A 25,062-nucleotide genomic window follows, 5' to 3' on the forward strand; every position below is an offset into this window, starting at 1 on the left:
GCATATGATTTATATAATTTATATAAATAAAATCCTAGTGAGGACTCAGCCCTATATACCCTTTTTTGGTAATTATTCTTCAAGGAAGGACAATATTTATTTTCGGATGAACAAAGGAAGAAAATGAAAGCTTTGAGGTACATATAATTTACTTGAAATTGACATTTCACATTAAACATACCATCACTCTTATCATCTTTAACTGCTAATCTGACCCTTCTTGACCATCCAGTCTTACTATTCTTCTGTACCATTTTGTCAAAGACAACCTCTAAACTGGCACCACCAGCAACATCAAAGCTCATCTAAATTTACAATAGTTTACAATCATATTACATGTATTAGCAAGTTTAAATAGCAATAAATCGCATAGATAATCACAACATGAACAATATTCACCAAACTGTATTGAACATTGTACAAAGTTGTATAATAACCATATAGCGCATGATAACCAATTCATTTGACTGGAATTTTTCTAACTAATAAACTAGAATTTGTAACATTTCTGAGAAAAAAAAAATATAACCATGTACTGTTATACATGTAATGGTTACACTTTGTAAAATATATGTATTTACTTTGCACTGAAATATTTGTATTAACTTTAAACTTTAATATAACTTTGAACAGTAATAGTTACATTTACTTTGTTCTGAAGAAGTTATATTTTGTTTGATCTACATATAGTATGATAGGTACTGTAAAAGGTATATTTTCTTCATTCAATAATTTTATTTACTTCAACTCACAGATGGTTTCTTTGAATTGAAAGCATCAGTAATATTTTCATTTTTATCATCTGAGTACTTTGTCCAGGTAGATTTATCTCCTTCCCATTCCCATCGGACTGTTACACCATCAATCTGTGATCCAAGTTTAGATTTCTTTGTTGGAACCGAATCTCCACTACCATCTTCAGTTGCATCTGTAGTGAAGAGGAAAAAAATATATACTCAGGATTCAATACTTAAAGACACTCACTCTGCTAGTCCTGCATATAAATACTGTAAATCAGGATATTATAGTATAAGAATATTTTGATGAATTTCATAAAAACAGCAGTGGTTAATTTTTGGCATGGAAAATTTTGGTACTTTCATTTTCTGTTCAATTTCAATATGTAAAATACCTATTATTTTGACACCTGAAAGGCAAAAGCATCAGACAAACACCATTATGATTATCATTGAAAAGAATTTATTCAAACAGAGACATATACAAGTAATACATATGTATTATATGTCTCTGATTTAAACAACCAGAACTTATCAATTGCAATAACTTGACATTAGAACTGAGGGTAGAGCAATTTGAGTTACATTTGAATAATTCAAGCATTTTATGTACTTCAGTATTTGTTTTCTATGTTTAAATTGTCCTGAAGACGCCACCGTAAGTGGCGAAACATGTAGACTCAATAAAACTATCACCTTGCGGTAACCCAGATGTTGTTGTCTCTACATATTATATTTCCATGAGGTTTTAAGACAACCGCAGCATACTTCGGTATCCATCTTGGTTACTCTACCAGCTTTTCCGTTAGAAGGTGTTGGTTCACTCGTCACAAATTATTTATTTTTCTGTGAACCCCTGCATCCGCACACGATCCACCTTAGCCGTCCTGCGTTGTAGTTACAACCGTTAGCCTCATGTCTACCGACCAGTTCCATTCTACCACCAACCTCACTGAAGAAACCGCCCATACCTCGAAGAAAAGGAAAACCCGCGAAAAAGAAGACCACCGCAAAACGTACTGAACCACAGAACCGCACGATTATTGTTGAAATAAACTTGCAACATGGATAGTGTACCACAACCGCAAAATGTAACCAATTCACCACAACTTCCACCATGCCCTACATGTGCGACTACCATACATCTTACAACATTCCCGACGCAATTGGAAGTAGTACCTCTTTCCGAGTGAAGCCTTTTGGAATGGTACGGAATGTCCTGTGAGGTGTTGTCCATTTTGGAATAGACACTGACAATGCATTATTAACTTTTACTTTCACTTTCATTTTAAAGTTGTCAAATCAATCATTGTGACGTTACGTCTTGTTAACCTTTGTAACCCCATATGCACCGCATTTTATGTACTTCAGTATTTGTTTTCTATGTTTAAATTGTCCTGAAGACGCCACCGTAAGTGGCGAAACATGTAGACTCAATAAAACTATCACCTTGCGGTAACCCAGATGTTGTTGTCTCTACATATTATATTTCCATGAGGTTTTAAGACAACCGCAGCATACTTCGGTATCCATCTTGGTTACTCTACCAGCTTTTCCGTTAGAAGGTGTTGGTTCACTCGTCACAAATAATTCAAGTATTGTTCAAATAATCTGTTTATTCTTTCAAGTAAAAGGGATACTTAAATTTTAACATTTTATGTGTTGATCATACCATGCAGTTATAACCTCCTTGAGTTCGCTAATTATATAATTAGCAAGTTTTTTTCATTTATTAAATCAAATTATCATAATAATCATGTATACATGTATATTTAAGCTCATTTTATTGTTTAATCCATACCATTGCTCACAAAATGCATTTGACTTTTATTATATATACCGTATACAGAGATCTTAATTGATATATGCACATTCTTGTGATATGTCTATCAACACAAAAGACTTATTGTATACATAATGTAATTTACCCTTATGGTGAAACAGGTGTACACATCAATTCCGTGTGTCCTTGATGATTAAAAGTATAATGTATGAAATGTTCTAACAGCAATAAATCTTTGAATATGCAGTAAAAATTATTTATGCAGGGTGACTGGGTCAAATATTCGCATTTTCATCAGCTGCTGCAAACAAATTGAAAGTTAATCACACGTGAAGAAACCTGGTAAACGGGATCTAGTGGATGCTAGGCCTTAAAACTTTTCTAACAGGAAAAACTAAATGAAAGAATCGAAGAATCGTCTCTAAACAAACAATTTTGTAATAACAAATTATCAATCATGCTCTTCGGTTACACTCACAACTAAGTCAACTTACAGAGACAAACACATATGCAAATCACTGTGACATGCATTGTTCCATGTTTTTTCTCACCTGTTTTCTTCCTCCTTGGCATTTTAGTTTGTTTAAATCTATTAATTTCTATTTTTGATGACTGTAGGATTTCTGTTTTGAAAGATTACGCTTGATGAACTATTTATAGAAATGTACATTTTATGAAACGAATTTCTACGATATGAGCGCTGACCTAAATGAAAACATCTTTACTCGTCACGTGCCCGAATTGGAACTGTGATTTCACATCCAATTACTACTACTATGTTTGCCAATGTTTGAAACAACCAGAGACATATATGTCTCTGAAACAACTATGTATACATAACACTAAAGTCTTTGACTTCCTTCATAGAAAAGAACCCCATACTAAAGTACCTTTATCAAGGATTATTACAATTTTTTTGTTAAAAGTGTTTTATCAAGGATTTGAATATATGTTGTCTTCCTATATCATGCAGATAAGATTTATAATACAAATGCAACATGAAAATTTATTTCTCTAGTAATTACCTCCCTTTGTATACCAAGGATTGGTAAGAAAATTGAATTGATGACAGAACTTCATTTTACTTAAGAAAAAAACATTTTTTTTCTTAAAAACTATGCAGATTCTTAGTACTTTAAAATCAGTGAAATTGGTAAAAGATATAATTTATTGGTAATGTTTGCAAAGATCGACACACAACTGTTACCTATAAAAACAAATTATTTAAATGCCCAAAAAGGCGCAAGCCAAGGCCGACCGTGCGAGGGCTGTATAGCCAGTCAAGGTCGTTAAAAACTTCCATCATCAAAAATGTATGTCATACATTATTCAAAATAGTTCATAACTTCTTTCTGGAACTATCCAAGCTATAATAGTCCCAGCTTCTTTATTCTTATATTTGACACCTTAATTTGGCTTCTGAATAAATTGAGAATGGAAATGGGGAATGTTTCAAAGAGACAACAACCCGACCAAAGAGCAGAAAACAGCCCAAGGCAACCAATGGGTCTTCGACACAGCGAGAAAATCCCGCACACCCGGAGGAGGGCTTCAGCTGGCCCCTAAACAAAAAAGTGTACTAGTTCAGTGAAAATGGACGTCACACTAAACTCCGAAACATATAAATGAGCTAAAATTAAAAAAAAAACATACAAGACTAATAAAGGCCATAGGCTCCTGACTTGGGACAGGCGCAAAAATGCGGCAGAGTTAAACATGTTTTGTGAGATCTCAATCCTCCCCCTATACCTCTAGCCAATGTAGAATTAACAAACACACAGCAATACGTAAAGCTTGAATATAAGATCAGAATTTGCGATATGACCTAATTACATTTTATTGTAAATATAAATTTGAAAATAAAAAAAAAATCAAATAAAGAAAGAATGTAAGACATGAGACTACTATACAGTGTTATAGTAGTCTCAGGTAAGACATACAAACAGGTCTCCTGGTATTTGATAAACTCCCAGCTCGATAGGGATTTGCATTTTTATTTGGGACAGTGTCAGGTTTTAAATATTGCCGCTTCTTGGAAGCTGGGACTAAAATCTATTGCTCCCTGTTGGAAGACATGGGAAACTTTAGCGAGTATTCCTACCCCACCATGAGACTGCTATGGTCTACTTTCTCAGCCCCATTATACTTCACTGGAGTTTTAGTCAGAATATCGTAATCAGAAAATACAATACAGAACCTATATATCAGTCATATTGAATTGATTCGAGATAATTAATTTTTGTTGCTCTTTTTTTATGCCATTGGGTTGCTGTCTAATTGATGTTCACCCACACCTTTTATTCGAATTGGGTAGGCTTTTAACCACACACTTTGTTCTTATTGGATACGCTTAACCAATGATTTGTATAGTCACTATACAAATCCTTGGCTTAACACAGTATATTCGTTTTGTAAACACTACTTTGTAATATTACAAATTTTATATTTCCCGCCATATCGAAATGTACCGAAAATACGTCATTTACTACGATGTGCATGGACAAGTCCGAGTTCCCACGATAGACGTACCTGTAGTAAAATCACACCTGAGCTGAAAAAGGTAAGTAAACGTAAAATTAAGTCCTGGCAATTATTGTTTAAACTTTTTAATGAGGATATATTAGAAATAAAGTGAAATCAACTTTTGTATTACTGTCAATTAACTCCAATACATATAAATTATAACATTAGTTTTATTATGCTGCACAGTCATGGTCACACTGTCCAGTTCATTTGTTCTGTTGTGCAGGTTAATTTTCCCTTTTACTATCAATTCAGTGAAATATACAGGTTTGACAGCATATACAATTTAGGAGTATTTAAATTTTTAAATTTCTTTATTTAGCAATAATTTTGAATACACCACATATGTTCAAAACTGCAAATAAGGATACCTATTCGCAAATTATTTAAATGGCTTGACAGAACTTGATAACTTGCCAAAATCTAGTACAGTCTGCACAAGTGTGTACATTATAAACCATTTAAACTTTTATTTAATTTCATGCCTCTTTGTATATCTCAATAATCAGGTGCTTAAGTGGTTCAAAACATGTCAAAAATAGTTTTCTCTTTCAATAATTAAAGAAAAAGCCAGTATGGTAAAGGAATATTCCAATTTACAGTTTTCTCATCTTGTAAAATCCAATGCATTTCAAGTATAATAATTATGATGTTATAAACTTTCTTTGCCATATTATGGACCATCGATGCAGCGATTTTATCTCTTTATGACCCTCTGACAAAGTGTCTTGGGGCATTTTGTTTTACCCCTGGTGGTCCATCTGTTCCATATGGTATATGGTTTGTCCTTACAGTTTTCAAGCAAAAACTTTTATATTACTTATGTAGTATACATGTATGTTAGTACATGTACTGAAGGTATGCATATTGTCAGGATTTTGAATTTCTTTTAATATTCCACAAATGATGTCGAATTTTAGTAATAAAAGGCATGAGTACATGGTTTGTCTGGGTAACTCCTAGCTAAACTTCTCCCGTATTGAACTAAATTTTGCCATTTGAATGTTACATGTACCAGAAAAAAGTATAATTCAGAGAATAATTGAAAGAATTTCTGTTCATCACAAATATATTTTTTTCCTAAACTTCTTCCTGATTGAGACTTCTAAAGTTGCTCTTTAAATAAGGGTGATTAAATTTTTTTGTTTATCTGTTTATTTCTTGGAAGTCTGTTTAGGTGATCTCTTTCCTTAAAATGAATGTATCTTATCTTTGTAATCGATTTTGCGTGATTACCTGTTCATGTTTTTTTTAATTACTATTTGTAATAGTGATAATTAATACATGTGTATGTTTTCATTATTGTCAAGCCTGCGACTTTTGTCGCAAAAGCGTGACAGCGATCGTACATTCCGTCGGTGGCGGCTTCCACAAATATTCACTCTGTGAAAGTTTTTGAAATTTTAATAACTTTCTTAAACTATTCTGGATTTCTACCAAACTTGCAAGAAGCTTGTTTATGAGCATAAGATAGTCATGATAGTATCCAGAAGTAAATTTTGTAAAAAAAAAATCCTGTTTTTCAGTATTTTACTTATAAATGGACTTAGTTTTTCTGCCATTTAACATTACATTCACTCTGTGGTTAAAGTTTTTAAAATTTTAATAACTTTCTTAAAATATCCTGGATTTCTACCAAACTTGGACAGAAGCTTGTTTATGATCTAAAAATAGTATCCAGAAGAAAATTTTGTAAAATATTTATTTCTGTTTTTCCGTATTTTACTTATAAATGGACTTAGTTTTTCTTCCAGTTAACATAACATTCACATTGTGATGAAAGTTTTTAAAATTTTAATAACTTTCTTCGGCGGCACCATCCTCGATTTTTACCAAACCAAATATGTAAAAATTATTTTTTCTTTATCATTTGTTCATTCAATAAATTTATGTTTCAACTCTTTTATAAATCTATAGATTTTATTGCATACTGTATTCATTTTTTACAAGCATAACTTTTTTATACATTTCAAACGTTTATTTTCATTAACTGTAAATCTATTATGTGCATTCCCCTATCACACTGAAAACATAGACAACAGCAAAAGCAGGCGAGACACTGGTTTCCGCGGGACCCTTACAAATTTTTATTATTATTATGATTAAACAATTTAAACATTTGTAAACTTGGGTGTACAAAATATGTGAAATTGGCTAATATCTTGTTTAAAGATTAATAGATTTAAACAACATTCCCTTTGTCTTCAGGCAACATAAAGAAATGTTATTCATTTAGGGTGTCCCAACCAACCCTAATAATGAACTACGACATTATCATTTTGATACAAATTTTTTCAAACATACGAGTTGTTGTAACTACCAATTGATTCTTCAAAATTATGACAAAATTGATCAAAAGCACATAAATCGTCACCACTTTGTTCATCATCTGCCAACTACATGTACCAACTTATCATGAAAAAAACCACAGACAGAGACCCATGAATCAAAAGTAACATAATGGACTATATACATGAACTTGTATCCTGACTTTGTACATTCGTCATGTAATTGAGTTTAATTAAAAGCTTGAGGTAACTAGAGTTGTCTGTTCACTTTGCAGAGTGAATTGGGAGAATCATAAAGTCATATACTCCTTTAGGTTTTGGATGAATCATACTCCTTAAGGTAATTGGATGAATCATACTCCTTAAGATAATTCGATGAATCATATTCCTTAAGTTAATTGGATAAATCATACTCCTTAAGTTAATTGGATGAATCATACTCCTGAAGATAATTGGATGAATCATACTCCTTAAGCTAATTAGATGAATCATACTCTTTTAGCTAATTGGATGAATCATACTCCTTAAGTTAATAGGATGAATCATATTCCTTTAGCTAATTGGATGAATCATACTCCTTAAGCTAATTGGATGAATCATACTCCTTAAGTAAATTGAATGAATCATATTCCTTAAGGTAATTGGACAAATCATACTCCTTAAGGTAATTGGATGAATCATACTCCTTAAGTTAATTGGATGAATCATATTCTTTCAGTTAATTGGATGAATCATACTCCTTTAGCTTATTGGATGAATCATACTCCTTAAGCTAATTAGATGAATCATACTCCTTTAGCTAATTGGATGAATCATACTCCTTAAGTTAATTGGATGAATCATACACCTTAAGTTAATTGGATGAATCATACTCCTTAAGTTAATTGGGTGAATCCAATGCTCCTTAAGTTAATTAGATGAATCATACTCCTTAAGCTAATTGGATGAATCATACTCCTTAAGTTAATTGAATGAATCATACTTTTTAAGTTAATTGGATGAATCATACTGCTTTCTATGTACATATATATAAATAAGGAGATGTGGTATAATTGCCAATGAGACAACTATCCACCAGAGCCCTAAGGACTAAATTGTAAACAACTATAGGGCACTCTATGATTTTCAACAATGAGAAAAACCCATAACATAAAGTAAGCTTTAAAAGCCCAGCATGACAAAATGTGAAACATTTCAAAAGAGAAAAACTAACGGCCTGATTTATGCCTAATGTATTGTTTGGTATTCTTCCTTTATTTATATGTCTTACAAAACTGGGGCCAATTCATCTAAGTAGTTCATCTACTATACATGTATCACTAGCCTGTCAACACTGAGGTTGTGAGTTCGAACAATGCATGTAGCAGGTGCGTTCGTCTTCAATGGTAACTGAATAGGATTGTCAGTTTTCCTGCATAAGGTACCGGTTCTCTGCAGGCACTCGGGCTTCCTCCACCAATAAAAACTGAGAGCCACAATATAGCCAATACCTCTGAAAGTGACATTAAACACCAACAATCAATCAATCAGTCTTACAAGATGAACCATTACTTTAAGATTGCTGACTAGTTAACAGTTGTGTAAAAGATAAAGTGAGAAGTTAAACAGGTACATGTACAAAGGGCAATATTTTGCTGGTTTTTACTATCATTCATTCCTCAACCTCTTTTAATATGCAATAAATGATTGCCACTGGATGTTAAGCAACCAACAATCAATCAATCACAATTCTTTGTTCAATAGGCAGACATATATATATACAAGTTATGAGAGTCACAGGTCTCATTGTCTGGAATATGCATGAAATAGTTGCCACTGGACATAGGAAGCAAGCAACAATCAATCAATTACAGATCTTTGTTCAAAAAGGCAGACATATATATATATTATATATATAATAAGTCATCAGAGTCACAGGTCTCATTTTCGTGAAACTGCATGAAATAATTGCTGCTGGACGTTAAGCAAGAGGTCTTTGTTCAATAGGCAGACATATATATTTTAGTCATGAGAATCATAGGTCTCATTATCTGGAATATGCATGAAATAACTGCCACTGGACATTAAGCAACCAACAATCAATTAATTTCAGAGCTTTGTTCAATTGGCAGACATATATTACTCACGAGAGTCACAGGTCTCATTGTCTGGAATAAACATGAAATAACTGCCACTGGACATTAAGCAACCAACAATCAATTAATTACAGAGCTTTGTTCAATTGGCAGACATATATTACTCATGAGAGTCACAGGTCTCATTGTCTGTAATATGCATGAAATACATGTAGTTGCCACTGGACATTAAACAAGCAACAATCAATCCATTACAGATTTTCAATAGGCAGTTATTTATGTCATGAGAGTCACAGGTCTTATTGTACAGAATATGCATGAAATAATTGCCACTGGACATTAAGCAGACAACAATCATTTAATCAATTACATGTCTTTGTTCATTAATATTATAAGCAGACATATTAGTTATGAGAGTCACAGATCTCATTGTCCGAACTATTCATGAAATAGTTGCCACTGGACATCAAGCAACCAACAATCAATTAATCAAATACAGGTCTTTGTTTAATAATAGGCAGACATATTAGTCATGAGAGTCACAGGTCTTTGTTGTCGGCTATAGCTAAATTTCCAAGTTGTAATTTGAGTTCAATTTACATTTGTTCAGAAAAATTTGAAATTCAATTAGATATATATCATGTATATACGAGTGTTTGGTGGGAAGATTTTATCTGTTTAGAAGACAGTCTAAGCACCTGTTTGTATTGTGTTACAAATAATTACTGTAATATACAAAAACATATCTTATCAGATGTTCTTTGTTGTGACAACTTAAGTACCAAAGGTACAAATCAATATTTATTGTTTTTATCAAATTTTTTATTCTAATAAGCCATGCTTCAAAAAGTTTTAGGAATTTTTAGATGATTTTATCAACAGTAGTATTAAAGGGTCATAATGTTATTAAGGGTGATATATTTTTATAACCAGGAGCATTCCAATATTCTAAAGATTTGTTACTTACACATTTGAAAGTAATCGAAGGTTCATTTAAGGTATTAATATTTACCTACATTCCTGTGGATATTAAAATGAAAAGAATGTGATTTAGATTTGATTCAGACACCTGAGCCAGGTAAACATATCAAAATGTTGTAAAGAAAATTGAGAAATGATAATATAGATGTAGATTGGACACATTGGTACTCATACATTGTGTACTCATATTTAGGATTAGCTGTGGTTTGTTAAATATTTAATTAAATTGTTTATTAATTGTGCCTACAAATTTTAAAGACTTATGCAGATGTGTGAAAGATAATACATATGGTTTATAAAAACTTAAGTAAATTCAGTTGGAAAATATTGTGTTAAAATCTATAGTCACATCAACCTAAATTCATAAACATGCTGATATATTATTATGCATGTATACATAGACGGTCTGCATAGCAGTAAAACAGTACTATCTTTTTAAAGTGAGTAAGCTTGTTTGGATATTATTTTTATGGGTTTAGATTTAATTATTTATATTACAGGCAAACAACTAAAAAGTATGTACATTTTTTCATGTACTTTCAATGAAAAAAAAACCAAAAACTTTTTTTTTGTAAAAGCAACAATTTGCTGAGGTGGACCTCAGTTAATAGACCATTTGATGATATATTGGTTTGTATAAAATTTTTTAGTTGTCAAAGGAATATAGACAAGATGAGTTTATTCCTCTAAATGTCCTCATAGACTACCTGCAAAAATCGTAAGTTGTCAGAGAAATATACTCTGACTACTGGTAGATGAGTAAATTCCTCGCATTGACCCCCTGCAGTGTATACTGTGAAATTATACTTTATATAATTTTTGAAATCTTTATTATCATATTATTGCAAAAGTAATACAACATGATTAGCATTGCATTAAATCATGTAAAATTTGCATTTTTTATTTTTTATAATATTATTTGTACATGCAGATTTTCTTGAAATTGAATTTACTAGTCTTGCATTTTTGTCAGCTTATTAACCATGTTAACAAATGCAATTTTAATCATGTTAATTGCACAGATATTTTCTATTTTTTCAATTCTGACGCACACACAAAAAAAGTACTTTTAAATTTTGCATAAATCCCCTGATTAATCTAAAGAATATCTGTATGTTGACAAAAGTTTAAGTGTTTACGTTGCGAGCACAAAGGTTCTTTTGAGTTTGCAGGTTAGAAAATCTGAAAAGAAAAAGGGAAATTTTTTTGTAAATCTGCACTTTTTAACACCCAGGGAAGTATTTTATCTCTCTGTACTGTAGGTCAGTTAGTTTTTAGTGCAGTGATCTATCCTTGAAAAATTGATCACAATCTTGAAAAAAACATGGTTATCTAAGTAGGTGTATAGTGATGGATCATTTACTTTTAAATGCTGTTGACTTTTTTAGGACTCTATTTTATAGCTGGAGCTATAAAACTATCGAAATATTATCTAGACAGTCAGGAATTGCACACCTATTGCCCAAGGACAAAGCCAAACTTTGAGCTTTCACCCTATCTTTGCTCTTCATCATTTGTAGTTATTTTACCTGGCCCTTTGATCTTTAATCAAATGACTTTGATTTCTCAGGTAATCACAGGTAATATAAGACACTTTTCGGTATAAAATATATAAATATATCACAACATGTAAATAAATCATGAGGTATTTATACTTTATCCCATTGACGAAGGCCTTTTACGGTGGAAATAAGTTTGCTATTGGTAAATATTTTTAAAAAGTGACCTACTGTATTTATGTAAATGGATATAAATAAATTGGAATGTTTTATTTGTATGTAAATGTGATGATAATGAAAAAAAGTTATGAAATATGAAATAAGTGAATATGAAATAGACTTAATTTAGTCAAATTGTAAAATGGTTTTTGGACTCTCAAATTATACTAAAAATACCCTCAAAACACACCCTTTTTTGTCTTTGGAAGGGACGGCACATACATGTACCAATAACTTCTTCAATGCACCACCTTTTCATCTTAGTAACAAACTTAACTTTGAAAAGAAGGTTTATACAGAAAAAATAATTGATTACAGTGGAAAAAAACAATAAAATGTGTATCATTGAAATTGAAAGATTGCATGTGGAAGAGGAATTTATGCAGATTTCCCACAATTAATGGGTGATTTCCCCGGTGAGAGGTGGTGACTGGACTGAAATCCTCAAAACCGGCATGGTTCCAAAGGAGTCAGAATGGCATTTTAGCACATATTTACTCATTAAAAACCATAGTATATTACATAGATCAAAACAGATGCATAAGACCCTCTCATGCTTAAAATCTCAGATGTCAAATTTTAGAAGTTGGCAGGTATGGTAACGTATACTATATAGCATATATCAGGTTATTTTCTTGTCAGATTTTGTACTTTGTTAAGGCCATATCATTGTAGGGATAGTTAAATTATCGCCATGTTCGCTATTTGAGTTTCACAATCTTTTAAAGTGATTTTGAATTGACATTGAAATGTTCCTGTAGAATTCCTTTCCCGATAAAGTGCCAATCACAAACACAGCAAAAATTAGACGACACGAAAATTTCCCAATATATGGTATGTGGGTTTGAAGAAAAGGAAATTAGTTATACCGACTGATTACAAAATACTTGTTGGATAACTTAGACATCGCATTAAAACTTACTTCACCATCAAATTATCTTTTGGGGTAACCAAGCTTATATAGATATGTAAAGTATTTAATGGAGTACATCGTTGCATAATTTTATAATGAAAGTGGGGAAAAATATGATAAATATGAATATGTGTAAAAATGACAATGATTGAGATGGATAATTGTTATCATTCTTTTGAATTTGTTTTTGTCAATAAAATTGTCTCATTGACATTTCATTGCATCTTTGAAGTAGAAATAACATGTATTTTTTTTAAGCTTGTAATTCATTTTTTTTAACAAAATTGGAACAACCTTATGGGAGACCATTAAGAGGTTCACATATATAACTTATGAGTAATGATAAAAAAACATTTGGAGATACATGTATCACTTTTACACATAATTCATAATTTCAAAACAATGTAATGTATTTGTATTTTGTTCAGTTTTTGCAAGAAAAAGACACATTTTAATGATTCTAGTTGACAGCTGAGGTCATCTTGATCCCTTTGTGGTGTATATATGGTATTTTACTTACTGCTACTAAAAAAAATACTTATCAGTCACAGAGGAACCATAATGCAATCAAACATCTGCAGTCGGTCAACAAATCCTAAGATGCACAGTCATAGTCTAAATTGTCCATGGTTCTGGATCACAAAAATATTCAGAGACAGTTCCAAAGAAAAATTTTATAATTGGAAGGTTTGTTTTTCATCATAATCCTTTGACCATAATGTTACCTCATTTTGATTTGATAATTTTTATGGGTGTTATTGGACTGTGACCATTGTTTTACCATTGTAAAATAAATGCACCTTGTGAACACAACTCCTCTGAGACTGACAGAAAGATATCATACTTGTTGGCATTGTTTGTCGTTAAATGTGGCTGTAGCTTACGGTAGTGTATTTCATTTTTATTTGAAAATTTTTAAGAGAGTAATGGGACTCAACCAGTTTTTATTTTACTGTTCAACACTTTTGGAACGCAACTCCTCTTAGACAGTGTGACGGAAAGATCTCATAAATATTAGGATTAATTGTCATGATGTGTAGTTAACCATACTTGACCGTCATTGATTTTAAAATTTGTTTGTGAGTTATGGGACTTTGACCATTCTTAACTCTTGTAAGACAAAAACAGTTTGTAAATCTATCTCCTGAGACTGTTTGCCAAAAAGCTTTCATACTTGGTAGTTACTGTTCTCCTCAGTACACTGCTGTATGAGACATTTCTCTACAGCATAGCAATCTTGTTTACACTAACAACTACCCAAAAACTTTTAATTGGCTCTATATATATATATAAGTACGTCTGGTCTGAACCAGTGACAACTCTATGACAGATTTTATCCATCGGATCACCAGTGATGGTGATACAAGGCTGAAAACACATTCTGTATACATAATTCGACTAAATAACAGCCCAACAATGTTAGATCTGTAAATTTGCGGAAACAAATTTTTTGTTCTTCCCTGGCCGGGATTCAAACTCATGCTACTGAGATATCGTGGCACCAAATTGCCTTGCACTATGCCCAACGCGCTAGACCACTCGACCACCTAGGCTCAACAAAAAAATCAAGCTTTCGGTGGCCGGGTGTTACCTTTCCTCGTCAGTTTTTATCTAGCGTCGTAACAGTACATGATATATAAGGCATGAAGATATATATATATAAACAAGTCTAAATTGAAAACATATATATATATATATAATATGAAATAAGGAGATATGGTATGATTGCCAATGAGACAACTATCCACCAGAGACCAAATGACGTAGATATTAATGTTCCTTTTTATCTATAAAATAAGAATTTCTTGTGTAATACATTTTTGTAAGTTTCTAAATAAATATGTTTAACACCAGAAACAAAAATTAATCATTATTGCTCATTAAAAGATACAAATTTGAATTTGTATTCTTGAAATCATTTACCCCCAACAAAAATGACTTTGCAAATTTTTTATCTAATAAATAACACTTTTTCAAAATTGCAACTACCTCTGGGTGTATTTTATCCTAAGTTGGATTTACCTGTTAAACATACCCATATAATATATATAATGGTATGTCTTACGCTAATTAACAAACTCTTGCTGAGTTCTTGCTTTAACTATACTGTGTAATATATAGCGGAGCTTCAGGGATAGAATGAATTTGTCAACAAATATTCAATTTTTCATTGTTATACCAGGGTATATTACAAGTACTACATAAAGGTTACAAAAATGGAGAAACTTAACATCAAATATTATAAAAAGAGAGAAAAATTGATACATGTAATTCCTTAAATTGGTATGATGAAGTTCATGATTTCGGCAACATATTGTCCTGAATTCTACATGAACTATTTGTCACTGGATGTCAATTAATCAATGAAAAACATAGATGGAATACAATTTATTTTAGACCCTAAATTTGTGCATCTTTTTTATAAGAATGTGTCAATTCAATTTGAATGTCTAAGGGGGGTTATAGTATTAGTTAGTTCATACAGAAATATCAATATAACCCTCCTTAATTGGGTTAGTTTTCATCATGCATTTCTTATCAATTTTTCAGAATTCAAAATATTCCAGATTCATATAATTCCTTGCTTTAAAGTTACTTAAACAATAGTTAGGTATTGCAATCAACATTGCTTTAAAGAAAAACAGCTTGCATCAAGTGTCTTAAATAGTTTTAGGTTTTCATGTACCTGAATATTTTAATTGAGACCTGAAAAATTTTAGTTCAGACACCTCACACTTTTTAAAACAGGTATTGATCAAATAAAAAAAAATATCTAGAAAATTGTCATGGTTAGCACATGGATGGTTTCTCTTATAAGTGTACATGTTTGTTGAATGCATAAGGACAACAATTTACATGCATATTTTCGTTTTGTTCATGAGAAAAGTCTTTAATCCTTGTAAATATTTGTATTTAAATGTGGGAAAACAGATAAATTTAAAGGGTGAAAAAAAAGAAGTCCTTTTAAGTAGTTTTGTTTGATGTGGAATAGATCTCCACATAACATTCCATTGTTGAGTATTTACAATTTGGCGGTAAAACTCTTTTAAATTGTTAAATTTTATTGTTACTAAAAACCCTGTAAAATTCAATACTTCAAAGTTATGTTTTGGGTGTTAACCTGATTTTAAATATCACACATGTATGTGAAAATATTCATTTTACCCAGGACATCAATCTACCTGTTACTAATATTTTACAACTTACAAGCCCTAAACTTGTTTTATTTACATATACCCAATGTAATTTTACATAGATGTTAAGCATGGTAACATGGAATTTACTTATACTGTAAATTCAGAAATTATTGCTTGCATTTATTATTGCGATATTTTGAAGAATGGACAAAAATTGGAGATTAATTATTTCGATTTCAGGAAAATCTGCATACAGATATATATGTATCAGATATCAGAATGCGAGTTCCTATGATTGCGATAATCACAAACTCGCATTATTTGCATTAATAAAAACCTCATAATAATTTCTGAATTTACAATATCTTAAACTCCATTCATAATTGTGTTTTCCTCTGTATGTAGGAAGCACATATTTGTACATGTACCTGATTATATTGAATGGATTTATGTGATACATTTTGACTGAAAATTTTCAGTTTATAAATTATATTATTGTACTATAACTAAATTTGGACTCCCTCAGGCACAATTAACCTTAGAATAATAGACAGGTTCAATTGGACCAGTCTCTCAAATCGTTTGAATACATTTATTGTCCCCCTTCAACCTAGGATTAATAATATTCTTTTTAATGGTAAGATACATGTACATGTAGGTGCGGGAGTTTCTCGCTGCATTGAAGACCCATTGGTGGCCTTCGGCTGTTGTCTGCTCTATGGTCGGGTTGCTGTCTCTTTGACACATTCCCCATTTCTATTCTTAATTTTAATTTTACATGTATGTTAAACTTATCTAAAGTAACCACTACTATGGACTTTCAAAATTAAATAAAGTGTCCCAAAAATGCAAGCTCTTCAAAAATAAATGAAAACACAGTACTTAGAAAATAACTATTATTTCAAGGAAAAGTACAGCAATTCTGTTCTTCATCCGTTCTTACCAGTTTTGGTGGTTTTTAGTAGCTTTTGAAGACTGTTATCACAGTATACCTTTAGTTTCTGTATAAAAAATGGGTGGATGTTACGTTTTCATTTAATGAATAAAATTCCATGCAGACAAAGAGGTCTAGGTATTTTGCATTTAGAGGACAATATATACAACAAAAAAAGGGTTTTAAATTAAATCTGGTGGATTACGTGCTTGATGTATATTTTGAAATAGGATTTGTTTGGTATTGTTTTATTGGCATGTGTTGTGAATTTCACACGTTAAAAGGAAATACATATATGATTAGAGCGTTGTCACCTAGACTGTAAACTGATCATAACAGAATTGTCAAGTATCTACACCCTTTGTTAATCTAAACAAAATATATAACAGGTGCATTCAAGATCATTAAATTTTATGGAAATTGGTCTGCATTTCAAGTACGTTTTAATGAATTGTTAAAAAAAAGGGTACTAATAGGTACTTTTTTTAGGGATTTATTACAGTACCGATAATTGAAATCATTACTGTTATTAATGAAACATCATTGCCAAGGTGGAGCCTCGGTGGCCAAGAGGTCTAAGTAGGTTATATACTGTATCACTAGCCTGTCAACACTGAGGTTGTGAGTTTGAAAAGTGAGGATTGCTAGTTTTCTATCAAGGTCTTGGTTCACTCTGGGCAATCCGGCTTCCTCCAGGAATAAAAAGTTGTCTTGAAATAGCCAAAAGTGCTGAAAGTGGCATTAGACACCAAAAATTAATTCAATCAATCTTTACCAAGGTATTCTGTTCATTTTAAAAGTCTTGTAAATTTCAGACCAGTGGAACAGTTTGATTTGATGAAACAAATTGCTATTGGGTCAGAATTTTGAATGAACTGCAATAGGTAAAAAGATGCACTTGAAACCAAGTGACAGTCACAGGTAACCTGCAACTCATCCACTGGATCCAACCACTTTTTCGGAACATCTCTAATTGATTTTTTTAATGATTCGTGCTAATCTGAAAATGTGTGTGTGATATTTGCCACTGGAAATTAAAAGCAATAATTTAATATTTAATCTGAATATTTTGTTTTATCCTACTTTAATCATTTCTTGTGTTGGCATGTATGAATAGGAAATCAGCTAGACATCCAATGTATATTAAGTATTCCTTTAAATATAATAATACTGAGAAACTTTCATACAGAGAGAATAAAATATCCTTTTCTTTTATCTGATGTGTGAGAAGTGGGTGCACTTTGTGACATTAACTTAAATTTCAGACAATAATTGTCTGTTTAAACTTCTTTTGATAGGTGTGAGTTTCAAATGGATTTTTGTTAGATTTGAAATTTATTGATGTAATCCATTTCAAACAGATTTATAAACATCTGAAATGGACATTATTGTTGAGATTTTTGTAAACTAAAGTAATCTGTTTCGAAGCATTTTCCATGTCAAAGCAAAATTCATTCATATGTTAACAAATTCTCTTGAAACTGATCACTTCAGTTACAACTTATCAAGAAGTTTGAAACATAATGCTGAGATGTTGAAAATTTTGCCTTAATTACATTGATTTGTTAAATAGCCTTAGATATGAAAAATAATAAAAATTGACAACTTGCAAGAACATTGGTTAATGTGGGAATGGATTCTGGTGTAAACAAAATTTCTTCTGTTATTCTTTCATAAAGGTGTAATACCACCACATCATAGTACATCACATCCGGTTGCATACGAAAAAGGGTCGGAAAAAATATTCCCTTGAATTTGACAGTTGTAGGAAATTAACCCTTACATTTCATTGCAGTAAAAAATTTCTGAGTCATAAACATATATCTTGGGTGTTTCAAAGCACCATTCTTTTTTTTATTTGGTGTTTCTATAGAATAGTTTGGGAATTTGAGGTTACATGGTTACTAAAGCTTGTACACAGGGAAAAAAAGGGTGAAAATTTGATTGATTAACTTCCAGTGATGGTTATTATTGTCGAGCCTGCGACTTTTGTCGCAGAAATCTCTACATAGGGATAGTGATCCAGTGGCGGCGGCGTTAGCTAACTTCTTAAAAGCTTTATATTTTAGAAGGTAGAAGGTCTGGATGCTTCATACTTTGTATATGGAAGCCTCATGTTACGAAGTTTCCATCAGTCACATGTCCAATGTCCTTGACCTCATTTTCATGGTTCAGTGACTACTTGAAAAAAAAGTTAAGATTTTTTGTAATGTTAAATTCTCTCTTATTATAAGTAATAGGATAACTATATTTGGTATGTGCGTACCTTGCAAGGTCCTCATGCCCGTCAGACAGTTTTCACTTGACCTCAACCTCATTTCATGGATCAGTGAACAAGGTTAAGTTTTGGTGGTCAAGTCCATATCTCAGATACTATAAGCAATAGGTCTAGTATATTCGGTGTATGGAAGGACTGTAAGGTGTACATGTCTAGCTGGCAGGTGTCATCTGACCTTGACTTTATTTTCATGGTTCAGTGGTCAAAGTTAAGTTTTTGAGTTTTGGTCTTTTTTTCTAATATTATATGCAATAGTTCAACTATATTTGGTGTATGGAAATATTTTATGATCTATTTGTCAGTCACGCAGGTTTTTTTTTACCTTGACCTTATTTTCAAGGTTCATTGCTCAGTGTTAAGTTTTTGTGTTTTGGTCTGTTTTTCTTAAACTATAAGCAATAGGTCAACTATATTTGTTGTATGGAAGAATTGTTAGCTGTACATGCCTGCCTAGCATGGTTCATCTGACCTTGACCTCATTTTCATGGTTCATTGGTCAATGTTTAGTTTACTTGGTTAATGTTAAGTTTATGTGACAGTTGTAATAAAGCTTTATATTTAGGACTATCAACATAATATCAATGATTAGTAAAGAAGGCGAGACATTTCAGCATGTGCACTCTTGTCTTATATTGCAATGATCTGTTATGTGAAATTTTGTCTGTAGTACTGGACAGGATAAAACTTTACTCATGCCAAGTATTTCTTTATTTGAAACAAAGATAAATTCTGCTTAATTTTTAAGAGACTAATAGGGGAAAAACAATGGTGGTATTACTCCTAAAGGGTGAACTTTGGGACCATTACTTCAATTTTCAACCTTTCTGTAAGTCCATTCTCAAGTCTGATGCATTCTTGATTCACAGTTTTATTTTTTGGATGTAATTTCTCAGAATTTTAAAAACCACAGGAATTATGACTTGGAGTATCAGCATATTACAAATTATAAAAATAAGTTGGTGATACATCAGATTTAAACTGTGATACATATAAACAAAAAATCCTTTAATATACAAGTCATGTGACATGTTGACATGTTTAAATAACTTGAAAATGTTCACAATAAAATCTTTAGTTGGCAGGGAAATAAAATGCAAGACATCATTGCTGGAATTACTAAAATCCTAATATATACAAATGGAGCAACATTAGGGTAAGGTTTAAGCCAATATTTTTAATTCTGTATTTTTTACTTTTTTAGGATTAAAACGTTTAAACACTAAAATAAATTATTTGGAATGTAATCATTCTTTTGTATTTTGATAAATTGTTGATTGGTTAACATCCAGTAGCAAGTATCTCATACATATTCAGGATTAGAATAAATTAACAATTAATACAAAAGTTAGGTCAACCGTGATGAAGGGCAGGAAATTTGGAGTGCCACTGAAAATGAGGGTTTGGTGGATGGGGGCAAACATTTTTTTTTGCCTTGGAACAGCTAGGCCACCTACATACCCTCTGATTTGTGCCAAGGGTTCTTTAATATGCTGAGAGCATGGCAGTCTCACCATACACAAGCATTATATTTAAGGCCACCATTTATTATTTTTACTTTTTGGTTTAAAAATAAACATGTGAAAGCAAAACAAAATCAGTTTATTAATGAGCACAGCAGTAAACTTATTTATAACTGCTTTTTATTTAAGATTATATTTAAAAAGTATCTGGATCATTAGAAAATTAATCTATTAATGACCATTAATATGATGTGGGAAAACAAGAGAATATCGGTACACTTTTAAAGTTTTGTATAGTTAACGTCCCATATTAATCACAGTTTTTTTCAATTGCTTACTGTCTGAAAATTTTAAACAGGTATTCTCATTTGCAATGATTTTTGGAAAAAAAAGAATATAGGGTCTATGTATGTTTGACAAAATTCTCATGAAAAAAAAAGAAAAGAAATTAACAAATGTATAGAAAAACAGAGATTTTATTGCTGTTTTCCATCTAACTGATATATGGTCATTAGCAGTGAAGTAGGGAGTTCCACCTCAATGGTCTCACTGTAAAGTGCTGGTGATATCATGGGTCCCTACATATTGATAGAAGGAAGGCATTTAGACGTTTTTGTAAGACATTTTGCTTACTGCCCATGTTTGTAGGCAATGGTAATCTGTGCTCTTCTTTTTTTTTAATATTGACTTATTACACTGAAGAATATCTTGACCTGACAGCTAGAGTGACACCACAGACTTATAGACAGTTATTCAAAACACAAGTTACAGTAATATTTGTTTATTGAAATGTTATTGTTTTAAATAAGAAATATATATAGCAGTGGAATGACAATAATTTTTCCCTTTTACCTGTTGATATTTTTTAATTATGCTACTCTTTGACCCTGTAATTTGATAATTTAAGAAGTTGATTTGGTAACTACAGCTTGAGATAATTATGTTCCTTGAAAAATGGGACTATGTTGACCCAGTGCCAAGCAAATGCTCTTACATCAGTTTTTACTGTCCTAAATTTATGACATGTCTATGTATATACAGTGCATTGGTAACTGGTTTGCACCTAATTACATCAGCTGACAGAATATCTTTTAACACCTTTCTATATTGCTATCAATCTGTTAATTACAGATAAGTCATGTTAACTTAGCCTTCTATGTGTGATTTATTTGTCAAACATGGGTTATACATGTCTGACAGTGGATTTACACTTGTATAAGAGGTAAGAATGTCTTAGGTAAATAAACAAATTTACATTTGTATAAAGGCATGTCAGTATTCAGTCATTTTAAATTTGGGGTAGCATTTGAGAATATTTCCATGGTGTTTCTTGATCTTCTATTTTGGTGGTTTATTGGGTAAACTTCCCTCCTATAGCCAAATAAGGATCTTCAATCTTGAGTATTTTAATTTCAGTCTGAAACAGCCACTTCAAGTCTTAATACTGAACAGAAGAGTAGTCTTTACATGAATGTACATTATTTTTCACATATTTTCTTTGCATGAAATAAGATTTATGCAGAGAACATTGGCAGTCAATCTAGACTTGTTCAGTCACAATTCAGACATTATTCAGTATAGCTATTAGCACAGGTAAGAAACAAATACTGAATACTTTGAAAATAGACTGAACACCTATGGATTAACTGCGAACAAGATGTCTAAACAGAACTGAATTGTGGTATTAAACTGGAATTGTCTGAAAAATTACTGAAAGAATAATTATTGTTCAGTCTGTTTTTTTTTCCGTCAATATATCTAAGACTTAATCTGGTACAAAAATTATTTGTTATTTTTCCGGTGGTAGGATTTTTAGTTTAATAAAGTATGGCTCATTGTGACATTGTCTCATGTGTCATGTTACGTTACTTTGTATTTAGACGATGAAATTCTCTCATAGTTCTCACCTGAGTCTACACTGCACTATCCACTAGTCTACAGTGGTTCAGATTTTTCCTTCAATTGCTTTGAAATCATTTGGAAGTGGATTTTGAATCTGTTTTGAGTCACTTGGATTTAACTTGGAAGTTTACTCGGAAACAATTCAGAAAGTTATTGGTAATAGGAAAAAACGTTGAAGTCGATGTGTAATTTTATGAATGATGATTCGAAAAATAGTTCCAATACTCCCAAGTTTCAATTCGTAACTTCCATATATATAAATTTCTGAATATATCATTTGGAATTTCCATAATGCATAACACCTTTTTCTTGATTGAGAAGGCAGAATAGTTTTTTCATGTTCCTATTTTATGGTGCTTATGAAAATAAAAGATGTGTGTATGCACATAAAAAAACTTTTAAAAAAGTAATTAGGATGCATCAATATATGGTGTTGTTTAGCATATCTTTTAATTAATTTTTTTTCATAACACTAAATAATGAACTTTATGTGCTGTCATGTATGAGCAATTTGCAATGTATCATTAAGCCATGTACTTTCTAAACGATCAGTAAAACATGACCGTTTTCCATAGATCTAATTGAAAATCTTGATCCAAGTCTTATTATCTGATAATCATCTCCATAGCTATTGTAAAGATATTGTGTATTCATTTTAAGATGAAAATTCATGCAATTATTCATTTGCAATATAATAAAACTTTATTTTTTGATATTGTACTAAATAAAATTAAAATCGTTGGATTATGATTACAAAGTGCATTCTTTATCTTACAAAAAGTTAATGTACTTTACATGTAAAAGGCATTGTTTGTGCATTAAATATGCACTTTAAAGTATGAAATTTAAGTATAAATGCATTATATAAGATTCGTGAAAGAATTTTAACATGACATGGTGACTCTGTAATAAGATATGTTGTATAAAAACATTTGTACTTTGATTAAAATAAATATTTCCTTATATAAGAATATCATCATAAATTACTAATAGTTGTATAGTTTTAAATTTGACATGTTAAAGTACAATTGTACTCTAGTTTTTTTCTGTAAGAAACAAAAGTGAATTACCTGCATTTACCTTTTGATTGCATCAGAAACTTGGAAACTTTTATGTTAAATTTCCCCATAATTAACCCATACACAGAAGTTCCAAGTGCAGCTTGGAACCATTTGGTGAGTTCCAGCAGTTGTCCAAAATAATTAAAGATCTTTTTACATCTGGAAGGGTTGTTGGCAAATAATGATTGAATAAATTATAAAAGAAGACAAATAAAATGAAATATGCAATATTTCAGCAGATTAATGTTCCAATCACAGAGATGTAGTGGACTGTTCAGTTGAAGAGTCCACTTTCTGCCATGCTATGGACTTTTGACAAATGGGGCAACAAACTGATTAGGTTTAGGGCACTAGCTGATGAACAGAAAATAAAAAGGTTGCTGCAGGATGAAAAATATTTAATTATTTAGAAAATTTAGTGAACTATAACTAAAGAATAAAGATGAATTATATTTACTTATTTCAGACAATGGTTCCTAAAATAATTAGAGGGTGAAGAAACTTGGATGTTTATTGAATCATGTGATCCAGTTGTCATGGAGATAAAGAATGATGGGATACCATTCACCAGGCACTTTGAAGAAAATACTTTCTGTTCTGGTTGTTTGTCTGTACATAGGTTATTCTGAAGAATCAGTAGAATGTATGCAGAAATGTTTCTGTAAAATACCAGGTATTTGTACTAGTATTTGAAGATACAGAATAAGAGCAGCACAGAATATAAAGAAGTTGAAATTTTAAGTAGTTTTAAGATGAAAATAAGCAGCAAAGATATTTGTTTTTATGAAACACCTATGGTAGTACGGCTGGCATTATGTTTTCCATTCTTTTTTTTTATTTTTACATTTTGTCTGTTATCTGTTAGTCCATCCAGTCCTCTGTACAGTACTGTATCAGAGTATAGTTTGGTTTTAAGGTATTTTACAAAATGCAAAATTGGGCTATTGATCCAGATTTAGGTGTTCACTGAACATAGAAATGTGATAGCTTAAGATGGGCATGGTGTCTTATAGAATTTGGAAAATTATCTTCTTCCCTTTTCAAATCTTTCAAAAATTCTATTGTTTTTTTGTTGATTCATATTGATTAATAGTTGTATATTTCATGATATATATTGGGTTATTATACCCCACGCAACGAGTTGCGGAGGGTATAATGTTTTTGACCCGTCCGTCTGTCCGTCTGTCTGTCCGTCCGTCCGTCCGTCCGTCCGTCAGTCCGTCAGTCCTGTTTCTTGTCATCGCAACTCCTCTCAAACCACACAACAGAATT

The 25,062-nt window shown here is 31.5% G+C and overlaps 3 protein-coding genes across 4 annotated transcripts in view; 2 read left to right on the top strand and 1 right to left on the bottom strand.

The window, feature by feature from the left end:
• The window catches only part of LOC127701483 (poly [ADP-ribose] polymerase 2-like), a 36,763-nt gene extending 33,582 nt beyond the window's left edge, over nt 1-3,181 (bottom strand). The window contains exons 1-3 of the mRNA XM_052205359.1: nt 3,072-3,181; nt 753-928; nt 182-305 (exon numbers count right to left, since the gene is read on the bottom strand). Coding sequence (XP_052061319.1) covers nt 182-305; nt 753-928; nt 3,072-3,093 — 322 coding nt within the window. The 5' untranslated portion in view covers nt 3,094-3,181. The remainder of the gene's footprint in view (nt 1-181; nt 306-752; nt 929-3,071) is intronic.
• Nucleotides 1-25,062, top strand: part of LOC127701473 (zinc finger protein 507-like) — a 323,989-nt gene that overhangs the window by 289,868 nt on the left and 9,059 nt on the right. The window lies entirely within an intron of this gene.
• Nucleotides 5,015-25,062, top strand: part of LOC127701524 (uncharacterized) — a 43,718-nt gene continuing 23,670 nt past the window's right edge. Inside the window, exons 1-2 of the mRNA XM_052205422.1 lie at nt 5,015-5,080; nt 24,257-24,463. Coding sequence (XP_052061382.1) covers nt 24,340-24,463 — 124 coding nt within the window. The 5' untranslated portion in view covers nt 5,015-5,080; nt 24,257-24,339. The remainder of the gene's footprint in view (nt 5,081-24,256; nt 24,464-25,062) is intronic.

Source organism: Mytilus californianus, unplaced genomic scaffold (genome assembly GCF_021869535.1).
Source record: "Mytilus californianus isolate M0D057914Y unplaced genomic scaffold, xbMytCali1.0.p SCAF_5, whole genome shotgun sequence".
Taxonomy (NCBI): Eukaryota; Metazoa; Mollusca; class Bivalvia; order Mytilida; family Mytilidae; genus Mytilus; species Mytilus californianus.